We start from the raw sequence: 19,889 nt of genomic DNA on the forward strand, positions 1-19,889 counted from the left end.
TTCTCAACACTGGCAATTTCTCGTGAATAAAACTGATAACAAAAGAAGAATGTGTGAGATATGAAAGTAGATAGTTCTGAAAATGTATGCCTTAGAAGTGAGGAAAACACTCATTTATATAGGAAAATTTTAGCTCAAGAAGGAAAGTTAATTGATTAGACTAAGCTAGAAAAGGAAACATTAAATTGTTTCACATCTTAATCAGTTAAAGAACTTTCTAATGGATTAGAATTTGAATTCGCTCCTTAATCGATTAAATGAAAGCTCTAACAATTAGACAACGAATTTATATTTCCTAATTGATTATAATTGTTTTAATCTATTAAGTACTTTTCAAGATTATTTTTAGAAGAAATGAGAAAGAGATGAGGAGCTTTCACATATTCAATTTCTTTTATTTAATTGATTTGACTTTTTTAACTCTTCATAAATGAATTTGGATAGTTTGTTTTTAGTTTATTTCTTGACTGATAATACTTGTGTTTTAACTTTTCTTCTTCTGTTGTTATAATCAAAATATTTAAAAGATTTTAACTTGTACAACATCTAAAACTACCATATACCCTCGATTTTAACTTGTAGAACATCTAAAACTACAATATACCCTCCCGAGAGATGTTGTCTTAGAGAATGTTGTATTGTAGAACCTCTAAACTAGGAGATTGACACAGCCTAGAAGTGTGTACACCTAATTAAGGTTGACTGAGCATGATAGACAGTCAAATGGAGAGTTCCCATGATCCTCTAACATTTATCATATGAAACAAGTGTCCTTAGAGAAAAGTCTTAAATCCTCAAAACTCTATATTATCATTATTAAGTGTAACAAATTGTTCAGAACTAAATACATGTTGTTCTAAAATCTTAAATTTCACCCCTCTATTGACTTGACTGTGTATAGGAACACCCTTACTGGATCCAACCGACAAAATTTATCGTCAAATTTTTTTATTACGATTTAGATTTTAATTGAATTTTTGATTAAAAAATTAGATGTCAAAATACCATTGCTCCTCATTAATATATGGGTATACATAGGTAAAATTCAAATCAAAATAATACTACTAGTCTAGTACAACAGGAATATCCATTAAATAAACTAATAAAATTGCAGAATAAACGTACACCAACCCTACTTGCCTTGTCAATTGCTCACTGAACTGGCTATCACATGCTATGGCCGTTAATTAATTTGGACGGACCTTTTGTTTGAGGTCGACCCTTCATGCTGTATTCTGATTCTCCACGTTCATAGGAGTTTTGTGCGGAAATAAATGTCGGATTTAATTACTCAATTTACTAAATTAAAAAGAAAAATTATTTTATTAACTGTTAATTGATTTAATGTGATTGACAATAAAGTTAATAGAAAAAATCGCACTTCGATTCCTACAACTGTGATCGAAGGAAGTAGAAGTTGAAATTAGGAGTGGTAAAACGGGGCACCGTCCGTTGGGAAAGTCCGTTTTATCCGCACTCTTTTGCGGGACGGGGCAAGGTTTTAGGTTCGTTCCCTTTAATGTGTCTGTCCTCTATTTTTTTGCGGATTTTTGTAAACATAAACTTTTTCATACAATTTTACTATTTTATGCGTAAAAGGTTCAATGTCTGCGGGATTTCCCCGCCTCGCCCTCACTTTTGCATGGCGAACAAGATTTTAGACCCGCACTCTCAAATAGAATTTTTCTTTGGCCACCTCCCAATGGGGTGACCCCCAGCGAAAATCCCAAAATACCCCTGCTTCGGAAATGAACTTCCGAAGCGCTTTTTTTTTTAAAAAAAATTCCATAATTCGGAAGTTCATCTCCGAAAACACCTCATGGGGGGTGTCTTCGGAAATGAACTTCCGAATTCATCCATGAGGTGTTTTCGGAAGTTCATTTCCGAATTATGCAGAAACTGTGTTTTTTTTTTATGTTTTCTCTTAAACAGTCTCGCATTTTAATTAAACGTAAACGCCAAATAAAATAAGCAATAGATAAACTGAAAATACTAATATGATAAATAAACAAAAAAAAATACTAATCCGATGAAAATAATATATACAAACCGAAAAAAATAAAAATAGTGTGCTAAAGATACAATCCGATAACAAAAAATATATAAACCCGACCACTACTGGGTGTGCCTAAACCTCTCGCCCTGAGACCTCCTCTGCCGCCTGTATGTCGCCGCACGGTCCGCATCAGTGACGATCATCTCCATCACGGCGACTGCCTCTGGACCGCCCCGCTCCACGATACCTCGACCCAACGCGTCCCGCCCAAGCATATATATCCGCTGGCAGATCGGCATGAGATCAATGGTGTGATCATCCTCGGCCTGCTGGTTCTCCAGGACCTCCTCGTGTGCTGGCCTAGGAGCGCCGGGAATGTCGGGTCTCAGAAGAGGATGTGACACCCGGTAGAACCATGTGACGTATCCCTCCTCACTGTGCCAGTCCTGGGTGACCCGAGTGAGACGGTACTCCAGCGGTACCACATGATCCTCCCAATGCTCCCATATGGCAGTGAGCTGCACTCGGGTCACAGTGTCGGGAGCAGCCTCAAAGGGTGACCTGGGTATCCTCTGCACGAATCAGAACTGACGCATGCACCGCTCAGGGAGATATCGAACCATGATGCCGGTCCCGCATGCCAACCAGCCTGAATATAGAGCAATGCCGTCAAAGGGGACAATCTGAGCGTAGTCGACGAACGGCCTCCAGGTGACGTCGTCGTGCATCGTGCGGTCCAAGTACAGACGGTATGGTCCCACCGCATCGTTCCCCCTCTGGAGAGCGTATCTGGCGGCCCTGGGCATGGCGTCCACGTACGGAGGATCGATGTGAAAGCCGTGGATGCGGGAGAAGTAGGAGATGATCCAGCTCTGAAACAGAAACAAGATAATGTATTAAAATTAAATACGAAACATATATAAATAAATAAATACGATAATGTATTAAAATAAAACGTACCGTAAGCAGTGTGCAGGATGCGACCAACTGCCTCGTCCTCCAGTTGGAGGCCTCATTCAGCTTCTGGTAGAGATATGCCAGAGTAGCTGACCCCCAGTTCCACTGGTGAACGGTATCCAGATCCATGAAATAGCGGAGGTAGGCCACGTCGACGTACCTGGCACTCTTGTCCACAAAGCATGCAGCGCCTACCACATGCATGTACCAGCACCGGAGAGCACAACCGCGGTGGTACTCCCTGAATAGGTCGTTATCCTCCTGCTCGGCCTCGGCCGCCGCGTCCAGGTGGAACTCAAAATAGATGCTCAGTGTAGTGAACCGGACATGAGGCCCACAAGTCGTGACGCACTCAAAGTGAGCAACCTCGTGCGGCAGGCCCAAATAGTGCATCATCCACTCAATGGCCTCGACCCTCTGGATCCTGGAGTGGTGCAACAGCGGCCCCCTAATAGGCAGGTGGAGAAGACACTGGACATCATGCAAGGTGATCGTCAACTCCCCCACCGGCAAGTGGAAAGAAGACGTCTCCTTGTGCCAGCGCTCCACAAATGTCCCCTGCATGCCGGTGTTGATGGTGGTGTACCCGGTCATGCAGAGCCCGCTAAGCCCTGAACCTCGCACATGGTCGTTAAACCACTGAGCTGCTGGTTTAAACAGACCGAAAATCTTCCTGGAGTGGTTCACCATTTTCAATGGCTCTCTCTCCTGTTACAAAAAAAAACAAATAAGCGAGAAATAAACGGTAAAATTATAAAAAATGGTGACAAATAAACGGCTAAGTTAAAAAAAAATACCTCTCCCTCCCAGATCCGCCGAGCGACGTGATCCTGGTAGTGAATCAGCAGGGAAGTGTCAAAAGGCCCTCCCGGATAGCTATCCACCTCCTGCTCCTCCTCCTCCCCGACTGGAGGGTCAACATCCGGTATGACCTCCTCCTCCTCCTCATCCTCATCTTCCTCCTCTCGCTGGCGGGAAGAAGATACCCGAGCCAGCCTACTCCTAGAGCCTGAAGCAGATGAACTCTCCACCAAGTCCTGTGGAACGTGCACACGGCGTCCCCGGCCCCGCCCACGTGTCGACGCCAGCTGCGCCGCCGCCCGCTCGCGTCTAGCCGACGCAGTCTGGGACTCCCTGCCCTGTCTGATGCGTGCTGGCTGGTTGCCTGACATGTTCCTGTAAACAATCGAAATCGATTAATATGCGAGACAAATGAAAAAACAAAAAAAAAATGCACTTCTGATACAGTTCGGAAGTTCATTTCCGAAATTGGGATGGAGGTGTTTTCGGAAATAAACTTCCGAAACACCCCTGCGCAGAGCTTTTCTGCAACCTACAATGGCAGACCCCAAAATCAAACTTTAAACCTATGTCTACACATTCTAAACATCCTAAATACCAGTACCAACCTAACCTAATACATATTTTCCTATTTGTAAACACCCTAATATCAATTTTAAGCATAGATCTAAAACTCAAAATGCTTACCGATTAAAGAGGTTGGAGTGCTTTTTAATGTAGTATAGGAAGCTTGTTGGAGCCTTTGATGTTGCCTTAGAAGTCTTTTAACAAAATTTTGCCTTTGGTGTTGTTTGATGTTGGATTAGGGTAAATGAATGGGGGAGGGGGAGTGTTCTGCTTAATCTGCAGAACGTGTCTTATTTCGGATGTTCATTTCCGAAATTGTGGTTTCGGAAATGAACTTCCGAAATAAGACAATTTTTTAAAAAAAAAAGGCGCTTTCGGAGATGAACTTCCGAAAACACCTTTTTCATGCAGTTCGGAAGTTCATTTCCGAAGTCAGGGGTAGTTTAGGTTTTTCACCAGAGGTGAACTAGAAGGTTGGGAGGTTGGCAAAGAAATTTTCCTCAAATATGTCCGCCCTACTCTGTTCCTTTTTTTTGCGGGCTTTTGCGGGACAGATTTAAACGAAACGAACATGTCCGTTTACCACTCCTAATTAAAACCACGTGATGTATAACTGATCCCGAATCATATTGTGAATCAGTCTGAGCCGGATAATGGTGATAAAAGCTAAGTTTTTTTTTTTTAGTTTTTGGTTGATTTCAAGAAATTAGCTTCTCCTAGTTTCTACTATATGCTTTTGCATTTTTGAAACGTTGTCGTCTAGGTCCCACACCAACTCTTAAAGCAAATTGCTTAGCTCACTAAACTTGGGTTTGTGGCAGTAGCAAAGTCCCTCTCCAACGAGCCTATATCTATCTATGGTAAGGTAGGTCCCAACCAACGGACAAAAATCTTGACGTTATGTGTATAACGTGTATGTTGTAACTAACATTAAGCGTGATCCACTCTTTCAGGTCCATACAATAATCAATAAACAAAACTAATCAAATTAAGATAAGAAACTCCATAAGCAAATACTTACTAAAACTTATAATAGAAATAAAATAGTTCCATACATAAATTGGATCTTGTGTTTAGGGGATTCCATCACATGCTGCTGGAGTAAAAAACAAAACATAAAAGCCATCACAAGAAGAAAAATAAATAAACCATTGATTTGGTTTTTGAATATTCCATTTGTTTTAATACTTGCTTCATAATTTAAGTATTTTATAAATTTTATTAAAATAACAACATTTTGTTCTAATTTTAAAATATTCAAAAATAGATAAGTGATGACAAACAGGCATACTATCTTCATTTAGATTAGTCATATAAAAATTTGTAAAAATACATGCAGATATAATTGTAAGTATAATTGAAAATATGAGTCTAAAACTTTGATCAACCAAGTGCGATAAAGGAAAAGAAATTTACATAGACATCGTATATTTTAAACTTAAAAATAAATTCTCCCACAAAAAATAAAGAGTTAAAAGATAGTGCACTAACAGTATAAAATAGTTTTATACTATCATCTAATAGAAAGCCATCAAATTACTGTCCTGTCATTAAACTTTTTTTTAAATAAAAAAATAGTTTAATTAAGTTCATGGTGATGATTGATTGACAGTGTAAAAATATTTTACAATATAGTGACCCGAGTCTGCACGTGTTCTATTGACAGAGTCCGTTTTGCCGAACTTAATTTTTATTTTAAACACAACTGAAATTTAAATTATTAATAGTATATCATCATAACATGAAAAGTAAGCATTGATCAAAAGCAAGCACACGAGAACTGTGTTTGCATATATTTTTGATAAAAGGTGGACACCTAACACCAAAAGGAAAATCCACACTTTTCCCCAATAGATCAGATCAAATCATATCATATATCAAACAAACACTTTTAGTTAGGTTAAAAATATAATACTCCATCCAATAAAAACCAAACCAAACCCATTTCACATTTCACTTTTTCAAAACATTCAATTCAAGTAACCAAATATATAGGCATGGCCGAGGTAGACATCCTCTGTTGCTGCACCTGTTGCTGTTCCATCGTAAGCTCTCTCAAACTCAAATAAGGTATATCCACCGCACCAATCGCCGCCGGCATCAAACTCCCGGCGAGTGGACCGGAGGAAGGCCTACTACAACTCCTGTACGGCGTAGCCGACCCGCTTCTACTCTCTGTTAAGTAAACAGGCCCGGAAATCGTGGCCCGGAAGGCCTTAGCCCGGACTTGATGAATATCATCACTGTTATCATCGTAACGGTCATCACGGTGGTGGTGGTGGTGGTGGGTCCATTTCCATTTGAAGAAAAAGAGAGCGTTTTTCCACCAGCGTTTCTTCTTTGATTTGTGATTCTTGTTTCTTGATTCTTCTTTTGAAATGGGTTTTTGTAGCTTGAAGTGGATTGAGTCTATGGATCTTGAAGATTCTCGTTTGTGCTTCATGGCTTCTTCTAATACCTGTTATAGTAAGAAGAAGAAAAAAAATGTAGTCTTTTGTGTGTAAGAATAAGAATGGTTAGAATTAGAGATAGAGATAGAGAGAAAAAGGTACCTGAAAATAGTTGATTTGTGGGTCGAAACCATAGTCACTGAAGTGTTGAGGGTCTGAAATGGGAAAAACTGGGGACTTATTGGACATTTTGGTGTTTGATGAGAAGAGAGAATGAGAATTGAGAAGATGGTTGAATGGAGAGATGGATAACGAGAGAGTGAGGGGGGAATGTGTATTTAGTTTTTGGGGGCTTGGTAAAATGGGAGAGTTGTAAATGCTATTCACATTTGTGTTGGTGTCTTGCATTTATTAGGCTTCGTTCCACGAAAATGTAGGCAAGTAGTGATAGATCCGTGTGAAGAAAATTTTGGGTCAATTTCCAAGGGTATACTCACATGGATATCATAATTATAAACTTCTTTGTAAAAGTACTATTCCTTGAGTAATAACTTCGTCCGTCTTTTTATGTGAGAGAAATTAATTTTGAGAATTTCTATTTAGAAAAAAACACTTATTCTAGCACAAAAGATGCTAAAGAATATCGAATAATAAATGAAAGATGAGATATTGAAGTTGTGTCGTGCTCTTATGAAGTAGTATTTGACTATTAAGAATTAATTTATAAGGTTAACACTTTAATATTTAAATTAATAAGAAAAATCAGAAGTAATGTGTGAGTGAGAATAAATTTGAATATCTGAAATGGCGTGTTTTACTCTTGTATATTAAGAACGGTTAAAATTGTTCGCTATGATGCAGAGTCATGTGCGGACAATTGTCAGATCGAATCAGACGGTGATTGATGTGATGGAGGACTAAATTGTTTGCTTCCGGTTAGAATGAAAGTCTACATATTATATGTACCTTTCAACTTAAGATTCGCTCTTAGACTTTTTGCTATGGACCTCGCGAACAGCCTAGAACTGAATAAAAGCATCAAAACGGTTATAGAGATGAACAAACAACTTCGAAATAAAACCATGATATAAACTAGTCAATACCCTAACATAAATCACCAGACCCAATTAATATCTAATATTATTCTCATAATCAAAATGTAATATGTCGTGAAAACTCAATATCTAATATTATTCTCATAATCAAAATGTAATATGTCATGAAACTCCTCAATTTCTCTTGCTAAAAGAAAATTAACCTCAAAAACTCATTGTATAAGCACCACACATGACCTCCAACCTAAAAAATGCAAGTCTTGTGTTAACCAAAAAAATTCAATGGGCTAACTCGACAAAAGAAAGTGGCCAAAACTTCTAAACAAACATAGGGCAAGATTTGTACTCTCCAACTAGAGGCAAGTTTAAAACGAAAGGTCAACGTTTCGACTTATTGAAGTGTTTATCCTTGTTTTTGGTAAACAACCTCTAGTTTCTTTATTAAAGGTTACTTGCAGGATTGACTAGTAATTCTAGAACATAGTGCCAAAGTTTCGTTGATGTTTATGGATTGTGTTTATGGTATGTTTTATTCTGAATACTAAAGATCATCTTGGTAAGTTTGATTCTAAAGCACAAAAGTGTTTCCTTCTTGGATATTCTGAACGCTCTAAAGGCTACAGAGTATACAATACTGAAACATTGATTGTAGAAGAATCAATCAATATCAGGTTTGATGATAAGCTTGGTCTTGAAAAACCAAAGCAGTTTGAGAATTTTGCAGATATAGATATTGATATATCAGAAGCTGTAGAACCAAGAAGCAAAGCTGCAGAAGCTGGCAGTCTCAGAAGAAATGGATCAGAAGATCAAGTTGCTGCTTCTTTAGAGAATCTCAGGATTTCTGAAGAGCCAATAGTCAGAAGATCACCCAGACTTGCATCAGCTCATTCAGAAGATGTGATCCTTGGGAAGAAAGATGATCCTATCAGAACTAGATCCTTTCTAAAGAATGACTATCAGAAGTAGTGATCAGAATCAGAAGATGTACAGTCTTTTCAGAACAACACAGCTGTCATCTATGAGTATCTGAAAATGAACGCGTGTCCGTACGGTCAGTACAAAGCGCGCAGTTGAAAAGACGCCGACCTAGGTAACCGTGTTAAATCATTTCTTTTACCACGTTCTCTCCTAATGTCATCTCTCATTGAATGCATAATGATATCTTTTTCTTACAATCAATTTCTTTCAAAAAATTTCTTTTCTCTTTATTTTAATTTTTTTTCAAATCGTTTAAATAACCCGCTTCATCTTCATTTCTCCTTTTTCTCTCTCTCTCTCTCTCTCTCTCTCTCTCTCTTTATTTTGTGTATCTCTTTCGTTGCATTCGTTTTCAAACCCTAGTTTCTGATTTGATCTCAAAGCATAATCATCATGAACTCATCTTCAAGTTCATCAAACCCAGCAGAAAGTCTCACTTCTACACAGATTCTTCTACGCAAATATGGGTATGCTCCTTTGAAAACATGCATGATTCCCATGAACGAACTGGAAGTTCTTTGTGAATCTGCTGTAGACTTCGACAACCTTAGAGCAAATGGTTTTCTGTGTGATGTCAGAATATTGGAGCAAGGATGGTCGAAATATCTTGATAGATTGGTTGGACCAATTTATCCTGAACTTGTGAAGGACTTCTGGGTACATGCAACGGTTACCCCAACTGCTATTATTTCCTTTGTGCTAGGGCATGAAGTGGTTATCACTGAAAAGCTCATCAGGAAGCTGTACAATCTGAATGATGAAGAAGGTTGGTCCGGCTTTCGACCTGGAACGGTTAACTGGCATCAAGTTGAAAATCAAATCTCTCTTGCTTTCGGAGCTGATTCTCATAAAACGGGCACTTTGAGGCCGTTTTATCAAGTATGGGCTGAGATTATTCTGGGTTCTCTTCACCACAGAAAGAAGATGTTCTCTCCCTCCGCCTACATCAGTCCGGATCACAAGTACACTCTCTTCTGCATTGGCAGAAAGATAGAACTCAACATCTCTCACATTCTATTTGAGAATCTGAAAACTTCTATAGTTGAATCAAGAGAAGATGAAAGGGCGAAGTAACCTCATATTCCTAGAAAGACTATTCCTTTCGGAAGAATGATTTCAGACATTCTGATTGAAAGCAAATTGCTGGACTCCATCATAACACTTGATGCGTCCCATTTTCTTGGAGTAGTTCAGGGTCCCATCTTCAATGGTGTGGATTTGTTCAGACTAGAGCTCATCCAGAATGTATCTTCTGTGTGCACAAGCTTTCCTGACATTCTGTCAAGAAGAGTTGCTGTTGAAGGTTTTGTCTCTTTGTTTCATAAAGAACTTAATCAGGTTGTCAAGCTTTACCTGGAAGATTGTGTTAGGAAGCAATCAGATATTGATCCTGCTTGGATCCGTGGCAGAGTACTTCTGTCCAAAGTTGATCTTCTGAAGAAGGATCAGAAGGAAGAACAGGCAAGGCTAAAAAGAAAGGCCCGGGAAGATGAGGCTAAGAAAGCCAAGAAGCTGAGGGTCACCTATGATCCTGATAAGGTGTACTCTCCTGAATACAGGGATAAAAGGATCAGAGACTCTTTTCGCACCACCAGATCTACATATGCTTCTTCTGAATCCGTCACCAGGCATGTTTTTACTCCACCTCCTTCTGTTCCTAAACCTTCTACCCAATCACCTCCTTCTGAACCAAAAGTCAACTTCACTATACCAAATCCTTCTCCATCATCTCTTTCCACTCCCATTCTAAACCCCACACCTCTAAGTATTCTTCCCCCAACTCCTTCTGATAAATCTTTCTCACCAATCCCCTTCATAAATACTCCATCCTCTTCACAACCTATATTTTCTGATACTCCATCCACATCAATCATTCCCTCAGATGTTCCTTCTTCCTCATCCACCGCACCTCCACCTTCTTTATCCCATCCCTTACCTATCAGAAAATCCAAACCCTACTGCCTTCTCTACCCTGACTACAAATTCACCTTCAATCCACCTGAACCTGAACCCTATGCCTACCTGGAACTGTTCAGACATGAGGTGATTAGCAGTTTAGACCTTCTGAAGGATGCCTTCCTAAATGGTCTGGATGATGTTTCTACAAGAAATCTCTGGAGAAGCTTTCACCAGGATTTTCAAGTAGGAGAAATGGGAGTACAGAAGAGACTAGTGGCTGCTGTGTAACACCCCAATTCTACCCAAAGCATTTAGGCAAGAAAATATCAGAGTATTAAAATAATTTCATACAACACAATTAGGATGTTACACTAAGTAACCAAACAAACACCTAGAAAATAAACGGACATCAACAATGCCAAAAGCATACACACCTGCCAATAAAATGATACATAACACACGGAAGATATGAACATATATATATACGTATAGCTCTCACTCTCAAAGAGGAGTTTTCCAAAATAAAGTGTTTACAATACACAATGGCACGTCATCACATATACATATTCAAAAGAGTCATATACAAATAAATAACAACAGACTCCCGACTACCCAGTGTTACATATCAGAGCGACCGACAAGACCAACTGGAGAACTACCTCTTCCAAAAGACTCCCAAAGCGGCTAATCTGCAGGATGCCACTCAAGCATCAAATCAACAGAAGGGTGAGAATATAATTCATAATGAAAGCATGACAATTATAGTAATGCCAACAAGTATCATCAAGAATCATACAACAAAGTAATCCACTCATTTAACCACAATTAATATATAAGTAATGCGACACATGAATGATAACATAAATTATAAAGACAGACAATGATGAATGAGACTCGACTATGCATATGCATGTGGTACCAAATCCGGAGTAAAACTCCCCTTGTCATTATGACAAATACACCTTTGCCGAGCATTATGCTGGGACTTCTTTCCCTCAGGAAAATACACCTTTGTCGAGCATCAAGCTACGACTAAACGTCATCGAGCATTTAGCCCCCACTGATGACCTCTTGCCACTCGGGCAAATACACCTTTTTACCGAGCATTAAGCCCCCACTGGTAATAATTGCCAATTCAGGCCACCTGCTAATAGCATTCCGCCATTAACGTAATGAAATGTTATGCTGTGCAAATATATGACTCTATTACATGACAACAACATCATCAACAATATAACACGGTCACATACCCACGTTACACCGTTTATATTCTATCCAAAAGGATACATCACCAATTAATAACATAGTTATCAATTACATCACACATAATTACCACACAGGCATTAATAAGCACACAGCACACATTCACCGTCAAAACATACTAGCCACATCGGCATAAATGATCGCATAATTGCATCACATCAATTAATATTGGACATTGGCCCACAACTCCATCAATACATCATTCTCATAACAACAATTACTTGCCATAAGGCCACACATCATGTTAACAACAAACAACCAAACATCGTCACATATCAAGAATGAACATTCATTAATACATAACACATATGAACATGATCTCATGTTATCGACAACTAATCACATACCTCGTACCAATACAATAACATTCACACAACACATCATCATGATTTATCATGCACTAGTTCACAAAACCATTTATGAAAATCAACCAACCACTACGATTATTTACCAATCATATCGCGCATATAAACAATTATGTGTTTTCATCAACAACCCTCATAACTAACTAATAACAAGCTAACCAAGCCTATACTATCATATAGAACATCCAACTAGCTTCCTAACACTTCGAACGGCGTACGAAACGGAGCTACGAATCAAAAGTTACAAGGTTTCAAAGTTTGGATAATTGAACATACTACACAACTCATCACTTGATCCTAATAAAAATAATGGGATACTACATCCTATGAATCATTTAATTAGATAATAATATAGGTTATTGCGTTAGCTTTCCGACGCTTCGAACGGCGACAAAATCGGAGTTACGGTTCAAGAGTTACGAAGTTTCAAAGTTTTGGAAAAACAGAAAAAGCTGTCATCCGCTTCAGCTCCGCTCAGCGGACCTTCGCAGAGAATTTTCTGCAACAGAACCTCCGCTCAGCGGACCCACCTCCGCTCAGCGGACCTGCGTAAACCCAGAAAAAACCAGAAGGAACCAGAACTGTTCTAGCCCCTTTATACCCACCAAAACCACTCCAAAACATCATTACAACACCAATACAACACATACAAACCATAGAAACAACCTATTATCACACTTTTCATGGTTAATTCATCACTCTAACTCAAAACCTAACTTTATCTCCAAACTCAAACAAGCCATGGTAATGGAAAACAAACATGATCAATGAAGGTATCTATCATCACACTACACATACACACCACAAAATCATGTTTATAACTTCTAAACTCACAAAACTCACAATCCACCATTTTTGTCCAAACATAGAAAAGAACAAGGACAAGAACAAGAACAAGACTATAAGAATCATACATCCAAGATAAATTAGATTCACCCCCTTACCTTGCTATAGCAACGATCGGAACTCGAATCGGTCGAGAATCCACCAATCTACACTTTTTCCTTCTTTTCCTCTTCTTCTTTCTCTCTTCTCTTTCTTTCTTTCCTTTCTCTTTCTATCTTTGTTTTCTTTATAAAGAAAATATCTTCCTCGCGGAAATGACCAAAATGCCCCTACGCTCAAATATCGTTCAAACGCCCCAAAACGCGGAATATTACCTTACTAATATTTCTAGTACCAAAAATATGAAAACCTTCAATTAAATATTAGTCCGCCATCCCGAACTAATACCGACTGAAACAACTCCAAAAACGGTACAATTCCAATAAACGTCACAAACGTCCAAATCAAGTATATACTTATTTTCCGGGCGTTACATGCTGCCCCTGGTTACCCTGGTTACCTTCTGGAGGGTGATAATGGTATATACTACCATCCTCTCAAAAATTGTGTTGCTGTTGAGGAGAAGCAGTTTGTGGATGAATTGGAAGAAGCAAGACTTGCTGCTGCAATGGAAGCTAACCCTTGCAGGGAAATTATGGTCTGGAGACCTCAATATCCTGTTCTGCTCGAAGACTTCAAGACTCTCTTTGACTTTCTAAGGGAAAACCCTTCTAAGAAAGACCCAAGCTTGGTCATTCCAGAAGTTGTTGACCCACCAGAAGTTGAAGGTCCTTCTGCCCCTAGGAATCTAGCTACCATTCTTCAGGCACTTGAGAATGGAGATTCTGAGATTCCGGCTGCAGAATATGAAGATGCTTCTATGCAAGAAGCAGATGTAGAAGATCATGTTGCTGAAACAGTTCCTGTTGAGGAAAACCCTGCAAATGATCTATCTATGGAAGCTACAGATCACAATGCCATTCCTGTGGATAGAAGCTATGAAGCTTCTTCTGATGAACCTTCCCGTCTTGCAAGGACTCTGGAAGTTATTCAGAAGAACCAGGATGAGCAAAGCTCAGTCAATGCTGAGTTTAGAGCTTTCATGGAGAGGCAGAATGAGCACAACAATGGGGTTCAAGATATGTTGGCCAAGATCTTGTCGAAGCTAGGGTCATCTTAGATTGAGTCTTAGTTGTTTTGTTTTCGTTTTTTGCTTTGCTGCATCTGTTTTGTGCATCTTCTCTTGCTTATCCTCTTGTACTTCTGTACTTCTGTCTTCTTTTTCTTCCATCTGTTTCCTTTTGTTTTTCATCTGAATCTTTTATGTTTTTGATGTTACGACAAAAAGGGGGAGAAAATGTGATAAATGATCTGATTAATATTATCAGTTACCGAGTAAAAAGGCCCCACATTTCTAACAGAACTTGCAAAGTTCTATGCTTTAAGTTTTGTTGACTTGCAGGAATTAAAGATCCTCTTCAAGGAGAAGCAAGTCTAAAGAATCAAGCTCTTGGATTCTTGAAGCAAGCTGAGTGCTATGAAGCTTCAGAATCAGAAGCAAGAAGCAAGAAGGAAGAATGTTCAGATATTCTGATGATAGAATATGCTCTGAAACATTATGTTCATTTGTTCTGATACATATTATGTGGCTCTGATACATATTATGTGTTCTGACTCATTCATGCTGACTTTTGTCGTTTAGCTTTGTTCTGTAACATTTCAGGATGTAGAGATGCTCTGATGATGCTCTGGTACATTCAACAATGTTCTGATACAATCTAGCATGAAGTGATGTAAGAAGAAATTCAAGCTCTGAAGTTGTCCTGATGGAAGCAAGAATCAGAAGCTGTGAATGTTCTGAAGATCAAAGAAATTCAAGTTCTGAAGCTGTCTATTGGAAGCAAGAATCAGAAGCTGTGAATGTTCTGAAGATCAAAGAAATTCAAGTTCTGAAGCTGTCTAATGGAAGCAAGAATCAGAAGCTGTGAATGTTCTGAGGATCTAAAGAAATTCAAAGTTCTGAAGCTGTCCGATGGAATCAAGAATCAGAAGTCATGAATGTTCTGAAGATCAAGCATATGTAAACGTCTCTACTGAAATACTCAGGGAAGTTTTTTTTTCATTAAAATTCTTCTAGTATTTATTTCAGGGGGAGATTATCTATCTCAGGGGGAGATTATAAATCTCAGGGGGAGACATATTCACATGCTTATGCTTTAGCTGTGTAATTGTCTTTAGCCGTCTGCTCTTTCTGATCGCAAATTCATATCATTTATATATGTTTTTGTCATCATCAAAAAGGGGGAGATTGTTAGAACAAGATTTGTTCTGATCAATATTCTTAGTTTTGATGATAACAAGGATATGAATTTTGGATGAGATAATGTGGTACTCTAATACATTGCAATTTCCCTTTCAGGAAATATATATAGAGTATGCACAAATCAGCGCTCAGAAGCTTTGACTCAGAAGGTTCAGCATGCAACATCAGAACATGGTCTGGCAAGACATCAGAAGATGGTCAAAGCAGAATCAGAACATGGGTCTATGGAAGCATCAGAAGAACTTGAGATCAGAAGCAGAAGCACTGAAGTTCTCATGGTATCACGCTCAGAAGCACTTCAAGGTCAGAAGACAAGAAGATGCTCTGCACCAAGCTGTTTGATTCTGATGATATTCAAACGTTGTATACACAAACATCAGATCAGAAGCAAGTACAAGATGGCAGGCTACGCTGACTGACAAAAGGAACGTTAGAAGCTATTAAAGGCAACGTCAGTAAACACAGCGTAAACAAGGCTCGAGGTAGTTGACAAAAGAGTGAAACATTAAATGCAGTGCTGTACGGAATACGCAAAGCATTAAATGCTCCCAACGGTCATCTTCTCAAGTGCCTATAAATATGAAGTTCTGATGAGAAGCAAGGTTACCGATTCTGACGAATTCTGTGAATACAAACTTGCTGAAACGCTGTTCAAATCAAAGCTCACAAACTTCATCTTCATCAAAGCTCACTACATTGCTGTTGTAATATATTAGTGAGATTAAGCTTAAACTTTAAGAGAAATATCACTATTGTGATTATAGCTTTTCAGAAGCATTGTAATACTCTTAGAATTGATTACATTAATTTGTAAGTAACTAGAGTGATCAAGTGTGATCAGGATACTCTAGGAAGTCTTAGCTTGTGTCTAAGCAGCTGTAACTAGAGTGATCACGTGGTGGTCAGGATACTCTAGAAAGTCTTAGCTTGTGTCTAAGCAATAGTTCCTGGAGTGATCAGGTTGTGATCAGGATACTCTAGAAGACTTAGTCGCGGACTAAGTGGAAAACCATTGTAATCTGTTGAGATTAGTGGATTAAATCCTCAGGTGAGGTAAATCACTCCAAGGGGGTGGACTGGAGTAGTTTAGTTAACAACGAACCAGGATAAAAATAACTGTGCAATTTGTTTTTATCGTTCAAGTTTTTAGACTACACTTATTCAAGCCCCCCCTTTCTAAGTGTTTTTCTATCCTTCATTAGGTTGTAAGTTTAGTTTCCATACAGGTAGATTAAACACTCCTTTTAGTTGTCAACATCAAAGTCACTTTATCGAGAGCTTTGTTGATTACCTACCAAACATGATTCCACATCCTTCTTATTTCTATTAAGAATCCCATGAAAATAAAATGGAAAACATGTATGCTTCTTCTTACTTATATGATATTGATTCTAATTGATTCTAATTTGATAAAAGTGGATGTAACACCATGATGTCGTTATAATTTTCCTTAACTAAAGAAAATGTGACATTATCATTTGAATTAGCATTTATCGAGTTAGATGAATGAAATATGCTTTTAGTATTAAGAAGCTAGTGGAGGGCATATTGACATTTTCATCATCTTCATAAAAGGCCAACATATGATATTGATCATTTTTGCTTACCAAATCATAAAATGAGAGAGAGTGTGTGTATGTGTGTGTGTGTGTGATAGAGAGTTTTTTAAGGAGAGAAGGAGAAGGAGGCGTGAGAGAGAGAGAGAGAGAGAATAAGGAGAAGGCTTACTCCAAGTTGAAGAAACTTTCATATTGCATGTGAAGAAGAATACCATCCTTGGATGTGGAAATAATTGATAATTTAAGAAGAGGAGGAAAATTAAGGCTCTCTCTTCAATGGACACCATAAGGAAAGTTTTTTCCCAACTATGTAAATTCCTCCATATTCATACTAAACCCTTTCTAACCTTCATCTTTGAAATGTAAGAATCACCATTTGTGAGAATCTTCTCTATGAGTTTAAATTGATAGAGGGAACAGCTTATATCAAGGGAGAGGAAAATACATGTGACTAAGGGAGGAAGGATCATTATCATCATCATCATCATCAATTCTTCAAAAAGGTGGGGATCTTAGGAGATAATGGGATTAGATCAAACCTATGATCTTGCATGTGGGATTAGAGGTTTAGGTTTTAAAATCTATGTGCTTTATCATTGCTTTAATTTTTTCTTGATTTACTTGTGATTACATGTGAAATTCTTACCCTTTTTGTGTTTTCTATGTGCATATATGGTTACATGTATATTGTGATTGCTTATTGACTGGAAATTCATGATAAAATGAAAGTTTTGAAGGTGTCTAGGCATGTTACGACCATAAGCATTGCTTACGGGCTCCCTTGCGACTGTAAGTAAGCATTACGACCTGACCGTAAAACTTGCAGCTTCAAATAGTGAAAATGCTCAGTCGTATACGGCCACAAGCTACCATGACGTGTCTTGAGTTCGGTAACTCTGATTTGAGACGCGGTTAGTAGCATTAGAAAACAAATTCTAAGACTTATAATATAGTAAAATGTTATAATGCTTGTATGTATGTTTTCTATTTGTAATTAATAAATGATTGTGAAGTAAACTAAATATCGTAGGTAAACTAGGTTATGATTCAAGGAAAACCAATAGTGATCTTGGATACTTAGATGTTTCATGAGAGAGTGAGCATATGATGGAATTGGTTCCAAAATAGATTAATTGAGATACATGTGAGGAATGTCGAGACTTTTTACGCGTGCCTGAAATGTTGCTTGTAATCAGAGAAGCTAATCTGGGGAAGATGATGGGTTTCACCGTAAAAGCTTACTTGACAAAAAGGATTAGTAGTGAGTCACAGAGACCGTAAAACTAGGCTTGCTACGAGAAGAGATAGTAGGTAGTTGATGTTCCACGAAGTCAGCCGTCTCCTGAAATGTACATGCTATGTTAGAGTTGAAGGATAGAAAAACACTTAGAAAGGGGGGGGGGGTTGAATAAGTGTAGTCTTAAAAAACTTGAACGATAAAAACAAATTGCACAGTTATTTTTATCCTGGTTCGTTGTTAACTAAACTACTCCAGTCCACCCCCACGGAGTGATTTACCTCACCTGAGGATTTAATCCACTAATCGCAACAGATTACAATGGTTTTCCACTTAGCCCACGACTAAGTCTTCTAGAGTATCCTGATCACAACCTGATCACTCTAGGAACAAATGCTTAGACACAAGCTAAGACTTTCTTAGAGTATCCTGACCACCACGTGATCACTCTAATTACAACTGCTTAGACACAAGCTAAGACTTTCTTAGAGTATCCTGACCACCACGTGATCACTCTAGTTACTTACAAATTAATGTAATCAATTCTAAGAGTATTACAAATGCTTCTGAAAAGCTATAATCACAACAGTGATACTTCTCTTAACGTTTAAGCTTAATCTCACTAATATATTACAACAACAATGTAGTGAGCTTTGATGAAGATGAAGTTTCTGAGCTTTGATTTGAAAAGCGTTTCAACAAGTTAATATTCACAGAAATCGTCAAGAAATTGGTTAACTTTGCTTCTCATCAGAACTTCATATTTATAGGCACTTTGAGAAGATGACCGTTGGGAGCATTTAATGCTTTGCGTATTCCGTACAGCATTGCATTTAATGTTTCACTGTTTTGTCAACTACCTCGAGCCTTGTTCACGCTGTGTCTACTGACGTTGCCTTTAATAGCTTCCAACGTTACTTTTGTCAGTCAGCGTAGCCTGCCACCTGTACTTTCTTCTGATCTGATGTTTGTGAATAAAACGTTTGAATATCATCAGAGTCAAACAGCTTGGTGCATTGCATCTTCTTGTCTTCTGATCTTGAAGTGCTTCTGAGCGTGATACCATGAGAACTTCAGTGCTTCTGCTTCTGATCTCAAGTTCTTCTGATGCTTCCATTGACCCATGTTCTGATTCTGCCTTGACCATCTTCTAATGTCTTGCCAGACCATGTTCTGATGTTGCATGCTGAACCTTCTGAGACAAAGCTTCTGAGCGCTGATTTGTGCATACTCTTTATATATTTCCCTAAAGGGAAATTGCAATGTATTAGAGTGCCACATTATCTCACACAAAATTCATATCCTTGCTATCATCAAAACTAAGAATATTGATCAGAACAAATCTTGTTCTAACAATCTCCCCCTTTTTGATGATGACAAAAACATATATAAATGATATGAATTTGCGATCAGAAAGAGCAGACGGCTAAAGACAATTTACACAGCTATAGCATAAGCATGTGAATATGTCTCCCCCTGAGATTAGCAATCTCCCCCCTGAGATGAATAATCTCCCCCTGAAATTAATACTAGAAGAATTTTAATAATAAAAGACTTCCCTGAGTATTTCAGTAGAGACGTTCACAGTGCTTGATCTACAGAACATTCATGACTTCTGATTTCTGCTTCCATAGGACAGCTTCAGAACATTGAATTTCTTTAGATCCTCAG

At 38.4% G+C, this 19,889-nt stretch overlaps 1 protein-coding gene across 1 annotated transcript; it reads right to left on the bottom strand.

The window, feature by feature from the left end:
- Nucleotides 1–6,196: 6,196 nt before the first annotated feature.
- Nucleotides 6,197–7,184, bottom strand: LOC131599669 (uncharacterized). The gene is made up of 2 exons (XM_058871951.1): nucleotides 6,874–7,184; nucleotides 6,197–6,779 (listed from the first exon to the last, which is right to left on the bottom strand). Exons 1-2 carry the CDS (start codon nucleotides 7,117–7,119, stop codon nucleotides 6,297–6,299), a joined length of 729 nt encoding a protein of 242 aa, XP_058727934.1. The 5' UTR covers nucleotides 7,120–7,184; the 3' UTR covers nucleotides 6,197–6,296.
- Between the last annotated feature and the right edge of the window lie 12,705 nt (nucleotides 7,185–19,889).

This window comes from Vicia villosa, linkage group LG4 (assembly GCF_029867415.1).
Source record: "Vicia villosa cultivar HV-30 ecotype Madison, WI linkage group LG4, Vvil1.0, whole genome shotgun sequence".
NCBI lineage: Eukaryota > Viridiplantae > Streptophyta > Magnoliopsida > Fabales > Fabaceae > Vicia > Vicia villosa.